This window comes from Eubalaena glacialis, chromosome 12, assembly GCF_028564815.1.
Source record: "Eubalaena glacialis isolate mEubGla1 chromosome 12, mEubGla1.1.hap2.+ XY, whole genome shotgun sequence".
NCBI lineage: Eukaryota > Metazoa > Chordata > Mammalia > Artiodactyla > Balaenidae > Eubalaena > Eubalaena glacialis.
In genome coordinates, this window is record NC_083727.1 from 10,559,302 (window position 1) to 10,572,470 (window position 13,169).

The 13,169-nt window shown below is 41.3% G+C and overlaps 1 protein-coding gene across 1 annotated transcript in view; it reads right to left on the reverse strand.

Annotated features, from left to right (window-relative positions):
* Positions 1 to 13,169, reverse strand: part of ARID1B (AT-rich interaction domain 1B) — a 405,190-nt gene that overhangs the window by 353,653 nt on the left and 38,368 nt on the right. The window contains 1 exon segment of the mRNA XM_061207638.1: positions 1,808 to 2,002. Within this exon segment, the coding sequence (XP_061063621.1) occupies positions 1,808 to 2,002 (195 nt within the window).

The following is a 13,169-nucleotide window of genomic DNA, read 5'->3' on the forward strand; positions in this document are numbered from 1 at the left end:
CGTCCAGTAGCTTGCCATGAACAGCTCCTTTTGAAATGACTCTCAAATTTCCCTTCAGGAAAACATGGTGCAAAGGAAGGTGCAGGAACAGGGAGTGGCGGCATCTACTTCCCTCCACCCGTCCTGCTATTTCTCACTGCCCTTCTGTCTCTACTCTCTTCCTGTGGCCAGAGTATCATACAGAACTGTCAGCCCCCAAATGAAATCAGCTGTAGAGTAGAATCAGGACTTTATTCAGCTGGCTGCCTGGGCCTTCTTCCCCTCAACTAAGGGAAAATTAGCTTTAAAACCTAAAAATAAATAAAATAAAATAGAAGGAAGAGAGAAAGAGAGAGGAAAAAAAAAAAATCACAACTCTCATCTTACTTTTCAATCATTTACAAATTATCTCCCTCTCATAATTAGCAGCCTCAACTAAAGAATTTTACCCTAGGCAGCAAAGTATTACTGGAAGAAAGGAGTAATGTTGAATAAAATTACAATACAATTAAGTATGCAACTGACTGCTAAAATTCTGAGTGGCCAATCTTCAGTAAACAAGGGGTGAGAACTTCTGACAATAACGAAGGCCATTTAAAGAACCAACAGCTGGGATTCAAAGGCTGAGCGGCTTCTATCTTTCCTTACAACTGCCTTAGTAAAAATATCGCCAAAGGACAAACTAAGATAAAGAGGAAAGACCATTTTCAGTCTCTAAAAAGACAGGGCTCAAGTGCCATTTATCTGTGAACTTTTAGGACACAGCTATGGAGCATATAAAGTATGATATATCATTCTCCACATTCACTTTAGAGAGAACAAAAGTTCTATCCAATCTTTTCTCCACAGTGATTTTTGGTCAAACATCGGGAAGAATTTCCTGAGAGGAAGTACTGTGAAACTCTGGAACAGGTTGCTTGGCAACACTGTGGAATAACCTATCTGGAGGCAGGAAAACAACCAGGGTATCAGCCCGATGCACCACCAGGTTAAAGGCATGGTGTAGGAATTTATAAATCAGCCTTTCTGGTGCTCCTAGAAACTAAATACCCTAAAACAAGTCTGAATCTCCTCATGGCAACATTACAAGGATATACTCTCCAGTATCCAAGAGACTGTACAGGCTTACTACTGCCAGAAGGTAGATGGTCATTTAAGGTAACTCCAACTACTTGATTCTAGAGAAAAAGGAGAAGAATATATTTTTTTTAAAGTAGAAAAACTCTTTTTTGTTTATGTAAAAACACAAAACCCATCAAACCTAAGAAAACTGATACACATCAAATTCTCTTATAAGAAATACAGAAATCTTTTTTCAAAAGATACAGAAGAAACACGTCAAGAAATAAAAGCAAAATAACTTTTGGGGAGACTAAAAAAATTTTAAGCTGATGCCATCTTTATGAGAAAGACCTTTAAATGACTTAAAACTTCACCCTAAGAAGTTTATTCACAGCTCAAAATCTGACACTGTCTGACATCAGAAATATTAGAAAGCCAAGTTCACTTTGGGGCTTGGATCTATATAATTTGCTGCAAAATGATGACACAGTCAATCTTTCAAATATAGCTGGTAACACAGGCTTTCTACCAAACAGGAATTCTGTCCACTTTGCTCTAAGAAGGTCACTTTTCTTTCTTTAAAAGAGAGGGGGGAAAAATTGTACCTGTGATTATTTCAAGAAACTATGAAAATTTTTTAAAGAGTAGAGAAAAATCAGTGAAATGCCCCCCAATACTGTCAAAACTAATCTTCGGTGGACAGTAGAAGACAAAGACAACACTAGGACCAACTGTGTGGGGAAGTGGAGTAAAAACTAGCACAAACCTGCTGCTGTGGGTACTGCATTCCTCCCATGGCCCCTGGGGTCCGACCTTGAATGCCAATTGGATACCGCTGTGGGCCTGGGGGGCCGTAGGAACCTGCCGGGTAAGGGCTGCTCTGCTGTGGCTGAGAATGAGGGTTACTGCCCATCCCATACAGCTGAGGTCTCTTCATCACCATGGGATCCATTGGGCTGCCCTGTGAAGAAATACACGAAGAAGTAGGCTTATTAAGTCATTATTACAAAGGCAGAAAGTTTGCTATGCTAACATATACATTAAAAACGCAACTATCCTTTCTTTTGAAAATATTAAAAACGATGACCTGACAAATAAAACCCAGAAAAACATTAAGAAAAAAACCTAGGTGGATATAAGACATTTAATTTTTTTACTTTTAGCAAGGCTTTAATAATTAAGAGGGATCTGGAGCAAACAATATAAGGAAAGATTTTGCATCCATCTAAAATTCTACTATGCATATAGGAAACGGGCATGAGAGTTAACCTCACCCAGCTCCTTTTAGCTTACTAGTAACAAAGGCAAAGCACAGCGAGTGGTTAGGAACCCTCTCTGACTTCAAAGTATTCTTAGAACAATTACTTTATTTTAGACCTGAGTCTGCAAGTCCTGATCAAACATTAATGCATCTGAGTGCTCATTAGAAAGTGAAAGGATAGATTTTAGATAACACAGAATGTCTAGGGTAAAAATTTTCAAAGATCACTAGTGCACATGAATAAGCACCCAGACTATGAGTCACAAGCCACCTTCTCTATGCAAGTAAGCGTCTTACCAAACATAACCAGTTCAAAACTAGACTTTGAGTTTTATTTTTGGCTTGGTGAGTCAGCCCATGGGCCTCAGGGCCAAGGCCATTCAGGAGAGCCGAACTGGAGCCTTAGTCTGCGCTTTCATGCCCTGGGTGCTTCAAAGGAGCAAAGCGGTGGTGGCGGAAGTCCCTCACCGCGGTGCTACAAAGGCCTACAGATCCCTCCTTCCTTCCTTCCAAAACCATATACTGATGCCTACTGTGTGCCAGACTCTATGTTCACACTGAGTACATGGGGATTCTCAGGAAGGCTTGAAGATTAGCAGGGTAAATGGAAGAAGCCACATTCAAGGTGCGGAGGGCCAGGGCACAGAGTACCACAGAGCAGAAGAAACAGCATAAAGCACAGGCTCAAGGGAGCTGAGCTGCCTGGCACGTGTGAGGAAACATTAGCAGTTTAGATCCAAACGAAGCAAAGCAGCAGCTGGAGCAGGCAGAAGCCAGTAGATGGGTGAGCCTTACATGCCACTTTAAAGGCTTCAGATTGTACCTTGGGGATAAACCACCAGGTGCTTTTAACAGACAGCTAGAGTCAGATCCGCCTTCCGGAAGGACCACTCTCTTGGCAGCTGCCTGGAGCCAGGGTGGGCTGCCACAGAGGCAGGTGAGCTGAGGTCCTGGGCTGGTAGCAGTGCTGGGCAAAAGCAAGCCCAGATTCAAGTAAGAGAATGGAAACACAGCACGACTTGTGAGTGATGGAAGACAGGTGTCAAGGGTGGCTTAACAGATGATAAGACACCAGGTGAGACAGCATGCAGCAGTAGAAGCAGATCAACCCTCCCCAGGGGGCGGGAGCCTTCACTATTCTGCATATTGAAATTGAGGTTCCTCTAAGGAAATCCAGGTGAAAATATCCAGAAGGAAGAGCCACCATGAGTTTCCAGCTTGGGGAGTAAGGTCGAACCTAGAATCATAAATAGGGAAGTCAGCATACAGAGAATATATGCTCCTGGAGGGCAGCGATTTCAGTTTTACTCACTCACATTATATCTCCAGGACACAAGTCAAACAGTGCACCTGGCACACAGTAAATCCTCAATAAATACTGGATGAATTAATCAATGTGAAGCACAAAAAACTCAAGGACTCTACCCAGGAAGAATATATGAAAAGAGAACAATGGGTAGAAGGAAGAAGGGAAAAGGAGGCCACAACAAGGCCAAAAGAATGGTCAGAAAATGTAGTTAGAGGTTGTAGAGAGCATGGTGCTATGGAGGAGAAGGGAGCAGGTGTAGCAACATGCCAACTGCAGCCCAGGAGTCCAAGAGGTGAGGGCTAAAGCTCTGGCTACGCCTCATGACTGGGAGGTGACTGCTGAGCTGGGCGAGGGTAGTCTTGTTGCAGAGGTGAGGGCAGCTCCTGGAAGACCGGGAGCTGAGCATGAATAGGGGGTGAGGGGGAGCCAGGAGTGTAGAGCCCAAACCCAAGGTGGGAAAGCTACAAGAACCCCCAGTCCTCCCTCCTCCTACACATCCCCCAAGGCTGCCCGCAGTCTCTGCCCTCCCTCCTTCTTAGGGGTACCCTGGTGCTCATTTCAGTGACTTGAGTAATCCACTCATCACACACTTACTAAGCATCTACCGTGTGCACTGCGCAGGGCACTGGAAGCAAACAGTGCACAAGTGTCGGTGGCTGTCCTGGAGAGGTGAACAGGCTGAACAAAGACGCCAGTGCAACCCAGCAGACATCCTGAAGGGACCGTGAGGAGAGAGCATGCCAGTGGGTCTGAGTTTTAACAAAGCCTACCTACAGAAATACCTGAGCTTAGTCCTGAGGGGTTCATAGGAATTTGCCAGGAACTGATCTCACCTGAATGAAGATATGTGTAGGCCAAACAGTTCTGCTCAAAATTCACAATTTCATGGAATTTTAACTGTGCTACTTTCACCAGTCAAGAAAAACGTTTACTTACTATGACAGAAATGGCTCAAACAATATACTGATGTTACACAAACTGTGTGCTGACTTCACAATTCAACATACAAACATACATGGTGACCTCATGTAATGAAACTAAAATTGAAAACTAAGAATTAAGTTTTCTCAGAATGATTTAAATCAGAATTTATGCCTAAGAAAAGCAAAATGTAATGATTTTCCACACTTTCTTTCAAAAGATAAAATAAAACTTTCTATGAGAGTGTGAAAATCAAGGCTGAGCTGGTGATGCTAGAATCCGCAGAGTGAATGAATGGCCCACAGAGAGTAAATCAGATTTCAGGCTAAATTTCCAATCTGGGGCCCGAGGCAGCCCTATCTTCACATTCAATCTGAATTAGCCAGGGCATAGGAAAGGTCTGCTTACTTGACTTTAAATAGTGCACGACCCAAACTGGCTTAATTAAAGCAGAAATTTAAAATGGGAAAATGATTGGAATGTCTATATTTTAATGCTATACATAACAGTGCAGCAAATTCATCTTATCAGTGACTGAAACTGTTTTGTAATATCTTTCTCATCACTGCCATAAACTCTCACAGCCCTACTTAAAATTCAGTTAATTTGCACCCATGTCAAAATGTTAGCTTAACCCTGAGATTTCTGAAAATCGAAAGCATGAAATACACAGATTATCTCTACCTCTCAAAATGCATCAAATGCCTTTCAGTGAGATTCACATATGAAAACAAGATACTTACACAGTGCAAATTATTTAATTTTAACCTTCTCTCCTTATGGCCTATTATTAAATATTCAACCACAATCCAAATTCATCCCACTGTGTACTCTTGCTATTTTTAACACTAAATATGTACCACTGCAGGATCTCAACCCCTGCTTTTTACTACTCTCTCCTTAAAGAAAACAAAACCCAGATCAAATCTAAGACTTTTCCAAAAAACAATTCACTTCTCACAGTCACATCTAACCCAAAACAACTTTGTATTTTTATCATCTACCCTTCTATTGATTCTACAGTATCACCATTTTCAATTCTCACATATAATTTATGTTATATCAGAGACAACCACATTAAGAATAGTCCTCAAATATTTCTCTAAATGTTATTCCAAGCACATTTTTCCTTTCTAGTTACCATTCCACAACTGCTGCAATTTGGACTTCAATTCCATAAAATGTTTTTAGAGTCACAATGTGTCCAGCCCATTTTCAAAGAGGTCTTAACGTAACTAGTCTATGTTTAGTTACTCAGCTTCTAATGAATTTTATTACTTGATAAGACTTTCTTGTAACTCTTCCTCATTCAAATAAGTTTTTAGATATGTATGTATTTAGATATGTAGTTATGTATGTATGAGTTATAACTCTCTCTCCCTCCCCCTCTCCCTCCCCCTCTCTCACACACACACACACACACACGCGCGCACACGCACACGCGCACACACACACACACACACACACCCTTTCCTGGATCTCCTTCTGGCAAGCTGCCACTGCTGCCTACATCCTCCAAAGTCTCAGAAGGTTTCCCATCCCTGGGACTACTAAATAAGAAGGAGTACGAAGTATATTTTTTAAATATATATTTGAATATAGATTCTAGACATATTAGGTAGCACAGTTAGGCTGTATTATAGGTTAAATAGGTTTTCAGAGGCTGGCCTGGAAATCCACCTACCCTTTAAAGATTATCCAAGTTAAAGAACAAGTCCCTACATATTTTTAGCATCCTTTAGATATACTTGATGCTTTTTATACTTAGATATTCCCTCATTATCACTCTTTCAGAGTATGCGTACACAAGTATTTATAATAAAGATATCTACGTAACTGTATTCACTCCTAAATATCAAGTTAAGGGGATATCTTATTAGTAGTTCTTTGAATATAATATTTCACAATTTTTTCAGCCAAATTCCTTAAACCACAAATTGAAGAAAGGCATTGAAAAACCCACAGAAAGAAGAACTATCACATCTTCTTGATCTATAATCATATCTATATATCTGGATTAAACAAGAGCTCAAGGAAAGAAAAACTCTCCCCCTTTTGAATCATTATTTGGGAAAATGTTCTGTCTTACCAGCAACTAAAGAAAACTTTTGAAGTAATATTCCATTACGTATGAAATGATGAAAATAATAAAACCCAATGTGAGTAAATGAGTATTTGAACTAGTATGTATAAAGCAGTGGTAAACTCTTTCTGAAGGATAATATGACAAGAAGCTTTTTTTCTTTTAATTTTTATTTTATTTATTTATTTTTGGGCTCTGTTGGGTCTTCATTGCTGCACGTGGGCTTTCTCTAGTTGTGGCGAGCAGGGGCTACTCTTCGTTGCGGTGCGCAGGCTTCTCACTGCGGTGGCTTCTCTTGTTGCGGAGCACGGGCTCTAGGTGCATGGGCTTCAGCAGTTGTGGCACACGGGCTCAGCAGTTGTAGAACGTGGGCTCAGTAGTTGTGGCTCACAGGCTCTAGAGCACAGGCTCAGTAGTTGTGGCACACGGGCTTAGCTGCTCCGCGGAATGTGGGATCTTCCCAGACTAGGGATTGAACCCGTGTCCCCTGCATTGGCAGGCAGATTCTTAACCACTGCGCCGCCAGGGAAGCCCATTATGACAAGAAGCTTTAAACAAAAGCTTCAAAAACTATATCTTGTTCCAACTATAATACCCTCTTGAATGGGGCAGGGGTGCTATTTATCCAACTTTGTCTGCAGCTACATGATTTCTAATACTGAAGGGAGAAATCATGGTCTGTCCTGTGGGGAAAGCATGGACTTTGGACTCAGAGAGGGTCCACACCCTTATCCCAACACTTACTACCACTGTGTGACTCTGAATATTGGTGCTTATTTCTTAGTTTTCTCACTCGCTAAATGAGAGAAAGAATACCTGCCTCACAATTACAATGAAAATTGAATTAGTGAGAACTAAAAGGATCTCAGAGCGACTAGTTGTTCAAAGAAGAAAACTGAAACCACCCAACTATTCAACGATTATAGAATATGAGAATGAGCCATAATATATCAGCATAGTGGAATGGACAGGGACATGGAAAAGTACGTATAAAACAATGTCAAATGTTTAAGAGTGATGTGCATGAATTACAGCTGTGTGAAAACTCAGCTGATAACGATCAGGGCCAGCCAGAGTGACCTGTAAGTAGTGGCTGTCATATCGCGAAGCAATCTATGTTGACTTTTCTGTGATGATGTCTAAATATAACTATAAAATGCCTGTTTTTTCCCAGGCATCCTGCAAACACTACCATGGTTTGCTGGGGGACGGGGGTGGACGGGACACAGCTGTCCCACGTTTGGCCGCCTCCATCCCCGCACCTACACTCGCACTTCCAGCACACACAAGCAGGAGGACGCTCTTGCTCTTCTCTTTGCCTGTCTACACCCAAGCTCACTCAAGCCCCGGATCAAGGACCAGAGAGCTTTCCCCTTCACCACACCCCAGTAACACTATCTGTGGGGCCTGCCAGAATCTCTCCTATGCAGGCTGTAACCGACTTCTGGGTTGCCTTATATTGATATTTAACTCATGTACCGTTTTTTTCATTTTTATGTGTTACTTCTTAACTCCCAAGGCGACTAAAATGGCAATGTCCATGCTTTGTACTTTTTTATGTCTCACTCAGCATATAGCACAAATGATTCAGGATGATCATGGTGCCTCATAACTGCCTGGGAATGAGGACTGATCACATAAAGTGTTCTCGAAAATAAAAAGTAAAACTCACTAACCAATATCTGTATACACATGCAGAAGATGCATGTAAAGTCAAAGATAATATATAATGCAACACTAGTAGTCAAGTTCTTCTCCTAATGGCATTAAAATCAGTTTAAGTCAAAAACAGGCGCGGGGCACTAAATAGTCTCCCCTCACTTCATTCATATTCCCTTCAAGCCAGAAAATACCAAGATTCTCAGTTACCACTGTCACTACTACCACAGAATCCAATTACCGAAGATGACGTAATGGAGGCTTGGAGCTGCGGGGACTGGCCCAGGGCTGCAGTACTAGTGCAGGTCTCCTTACTCAGGTCCACATTTCCTTCTGCTGTATCACGCCTCTGCGTACGATCGTGAGAATCAGGTAGGAAAAAAATGCAACCCAGCATCTAAAACCACTTTTTTTTTTTTTTACTTCTATTAATGGCAAAATAGTGCCTGTTTATTAAGACTCGAACTAAAACACTGAAACTTCAACTTTGGTCATCAGTACACTGTAGGTTCTCCTCTGGTCAGTCAGGAATATTTGCCACATTCTACAACGGTACAGGAAGGATCAAGAACTGGAATTCTAAGACATCAGACAAGGCAGGAAAGGCTGTTTTGTTCTTGGCTCTAAGAACCATCAAATTACTGATGCCCTCTAACCATGATGCCATTCACAACGTGAGAGGAGGGGCAGGGAGGAACCGAAATACTCACATACTGACTTGGAAAGAGGACCATTGTCAATATTTTTGTTTTTCGTTTGGTTTCCTTAAGGCAAGTTACAGGGAACATACATATTTGTGGAGCCACAAAATGAAATCTGAAGGAAGGGGGCAAGGGGATGATAAAAATTTTTTTTTGTAAAGGTGGGATTATAGACGACTTTTATTTGAGCAGTTTTTATCTGAAATAAACATGTTTTGATTTACAGTTTTAAATAAAGAAGTTTGTTTTTCACATATACATCATTAAACAAAACAGGAGTAGAAGGCACAATATTTTTCCCTAACCACATTTAAAATTTTATCCCTAACCTAAAAATCTAAAATATCACTGAATTTTTACTTTTCAGAATTATTAAGATTAGAAATAAAATATTAATAGGTTGTTACCTATATATATAAACTAACTTCAATAAACTACCCATAAAAAGTAACATCAGAAGCTGTGATTCTTACCTCTTAGGGATACTCTTTCTTTAAAAAAAATACATCCAGGATGTATATACATCTCAAATTTAGCATATAGTGTCAGAGTTTCGTGTAATATCCTCTAGAAACCCATCCAAAGACCCTCCTGACCTGCATAATCATATAATGACCAACATCTACCATGCATTTCCAAAGCACTTTAATACATTATCATTTGATCACACAATTCTTAAGGCACCCTGATAAAGGATTTATCAATGAAACACAGAATCTGAGAACTGAAAAGAACCTCATAGGTCCATACATGATGTACGTATGAATCCCCTAAAAGTGTCTGCAACCATGAATGTTATGAATTTCTTCCTTCTATATAACAAAAATCTGTTCCTTGTAATTTACACCCATTGGTTTTGTTACTTTGATCCCTTTGTAGAATATTTGAAGATAGCTATATCTATTTCCCTTTTCTGAGCGAAATATGCCAGTTTTTAGTCCTCTTAACACAAAACATATCACGCGGAGGACTTTGCTTTCTTCTCCAGATCCTACATTAGTACAAATCTGGCCTCAGACCTGTATTATTTGACAGACCCATCACGCCCTTGATCCACCCCATCAGCTGTGACGGAACCCTACCTCCCCCATCTCCTATTATACAGTTGGTGAGCTGACTCAAGTGGCAGAAATTTTTATCTCTGCTTATTTTCATTTTGCTTGTTTCTGGTCACTATTCTGGCCTGACATCTAACATATTAACTGCATTTCCTATCTTGACGTCAACCACCAATTAAATCAGCATGCCATTTCACTCATGCCTCCCTCCACGGCACTGATAAAAATACTGAAGAGGTCAAGGGAGAGGACAGAGCCTTGGCTAACTACTAGTGCCATTCATAAGGCCTGACATAAATCCAGGCATCAGAGTTCTTGGAAGAAGGTCTTCATTAGAAACCTCAGGAAAACCCTTTCCACTCCACCCATCCACAGCACTCTTCCGATTCACTCGTCACGCTCATGATGCACGCCCAAGCCCGCATCTGCCTTTGGATGACAACCTCCTGCCCACTTCAAATTCCTCCATCTTTCCTAATATATCAAATAGATAGTCCAAAGTTTAGAAAAAACACTTAGAATTTGAGACAAAAAGGTACAACGGAAAGGGAGGTGGCTTAGACTCAGACAAACCTGGGTGTGAATCCTGCCTGTACTACTTATTAGCTACGTAAAATTAGGCTCACATTTAATACAGCACGGTTGTGTTCACCTCTGGTGTTGCTGGGGGACTGATTAAATGAGGTACCACAGGATTTATCACACAGTGGGAGGTTCCTAAACCTTTTTTCTTTTCCTCTCAACAAATTAGCAAATTGAAGTCAGAGCAAACAATCACTCAATAATTTAATCCATTTATTTTCTTGTCTCCCCAGCATACTGTTAATTAAAGGTGGAAACTTTGCCTTATTCATCTTTGCATACCTAGCACTCAGTAGAATGCCTGGCCTGATTAACATTTGCTGAACAGAAAGCAATGACTTCCTCAACACCGCATCGCTGGTTAAACAGCAGGGCTCTATCAGACTGTAGGCCTCTGATGGCCAATAGGTACAAGAGGCAAAGAATCATGCATCACCGCAGACAAAGCTTCACTTTCCCCAAGTTCACATAAGCCACAGCTTCCATTACCTCCTCATGTCTGTGCCCCCCCAAACGTGTCACCCTTGGCTGGTTTCTCTCAGCTTCAGAATTCTATTTCCAACTGCCACCCAACATTCCTGCCTGGATACCTAGGATCCTCCTCTTCTGTTTGTGATCTCAGTGAAAGACACCCCATCCAGATGTACAAAACAGGGTCCAGGGATGCTCCTGACTCCCCTCTCTCCTCTCCACCACAGCCAACCGCTCACCAAGTCTGGTCAGCTGGACACATCACTGAGGCCAACAGGAAATCTCCCCCTCCAACCATACTGGCCTCTGTGGGCCTCTAGAAAATCCACATACTTTCCCACCACTGGGCCTTCAACTATGCTGTTCCCTCCACGAGGAAGGAGCTCTGCTCTCCTGCAGAACTCAGCGCTACAGCCCTGTCCTCAGAGAAACCCTCCCTGAGCTCCAGACTGAGGCTGGATCCTCTCCAAAACCACTGTGCTTTTCCTTCATAGCACTCATCAAAGTCTGTAAGAATATTTGTGACTACTTAATAAATATCCCCAACTAGATTGTCCCACAGGAAAAGGAACAGGAAATGAAGAAGACAAATATTAAACCCACTTGTAGCTATCGTCTAGGTACAAAAGAATATAAGGCTGCTTTGGTTTCCTGGTTTTTACCTGATTTTTATAAATTGGCAAAACCTATTATTTGCCTAATCCCCCAAGCTCAGCAACTTGTAAGTCAATTCAATGAGTAAATTACTGTCTGACTAAACTACACTTTTTTTTTTTTTGGCTTGTTGCGTCTTCGTTGCTGCGCACAGGCTTTCCCTAGTTGCAGCGAGCGGGGGCTACTCTTCGTTGAGGCGCGCGGGCTTCTCATTGCGGTGGCTTCTCTTGTTGCAGAGCATGGGCTCTAGGCACATGGGCTTCAGTAGTTGTGGCTCGCAGGCTCAGTAGTTGTGGCTCGCAGGCTCAGTAGTTGTGGCTCGCGGGCTCTAGAGTGCAGGCTCAGTAGTTGTGGCACACGGACTTAGTTGCTCCGCGGCATGCGGAATCTTCCCGGACCAGGGCTCGAACCCGTGTCCCCTGCATTAGCAGGCAACTCCCAACCACTGCGCCACCAGGGAAGCCCTGAACTATACTTTTAAATGTAATTTAGCAAACACAGTAATTTTATGAACAAATCAAAGTGTATACGTATTTTTTTGTTTCAAGAGTAAATTAGATCTAAAAGGAATATCAAAATAGTAATTGAATATATTTCTGTTTTCCTCAGATTTGTTATTCTCACCATCCAAAACAACTGTAAAACTATTATCATGGTGTTGACAATTTCTAAAATTTACATCTCTAAGTACGCAATATTGTTCATATCCATGTATCACTACTGACAACCTAGTAGCAGGCTCTTATTTAAGAAATGGAAATAATATGGTATATTTCCCATATAAATACAGATTTAAATCAACAAAGGAAGCTTTTGTGAGAATAAGTCAAATTTCAACCCCACCACTTTTAAAGCTGTGTGATGCTAAAACAATTCACCTCTTAACTTCTCTGCATCTCAGTTAACTCAGCTACATACCAAGAATACTACCACTATCACTATAGAGTTGTTAGAGAATTAGAGATAATACAGTCAAGTTTCAACACGACAGCCTTTTAATAGGGATAGATTTTATCATCATCATTATTATATGGAGGTATAACTCCAGAATAATCACTATGAGGCATGGATACCCTCTACTCCTCCCCTAATGTGCATAAGACAGGCATTGCTTATCAATCCTAGCATTCATTTTCCCAGAGTCCAGTAAGCCTCAGACTCTTTCACCCTGTGGAGTGGCACACAGCCACTAGGAATTATCAGATTTTGCAAACAGAATCCAATTTGCTCTCTGTAGTACAATGGAAATACATAAAGTTTGACATTGGGTAGACCTGAGTTCATATCCCTCTCCTGCTTCTGACTGGCCATGAAATATGCTGGGTGAATTAGCCAGTGTCCCAAGCCTTCGTTTTCCCATCTTTCAAGTGAAGATAATACTGCCCTCAAAAAGACAATCATTCTAAAGATATCTGATGTGTGGTTTGCA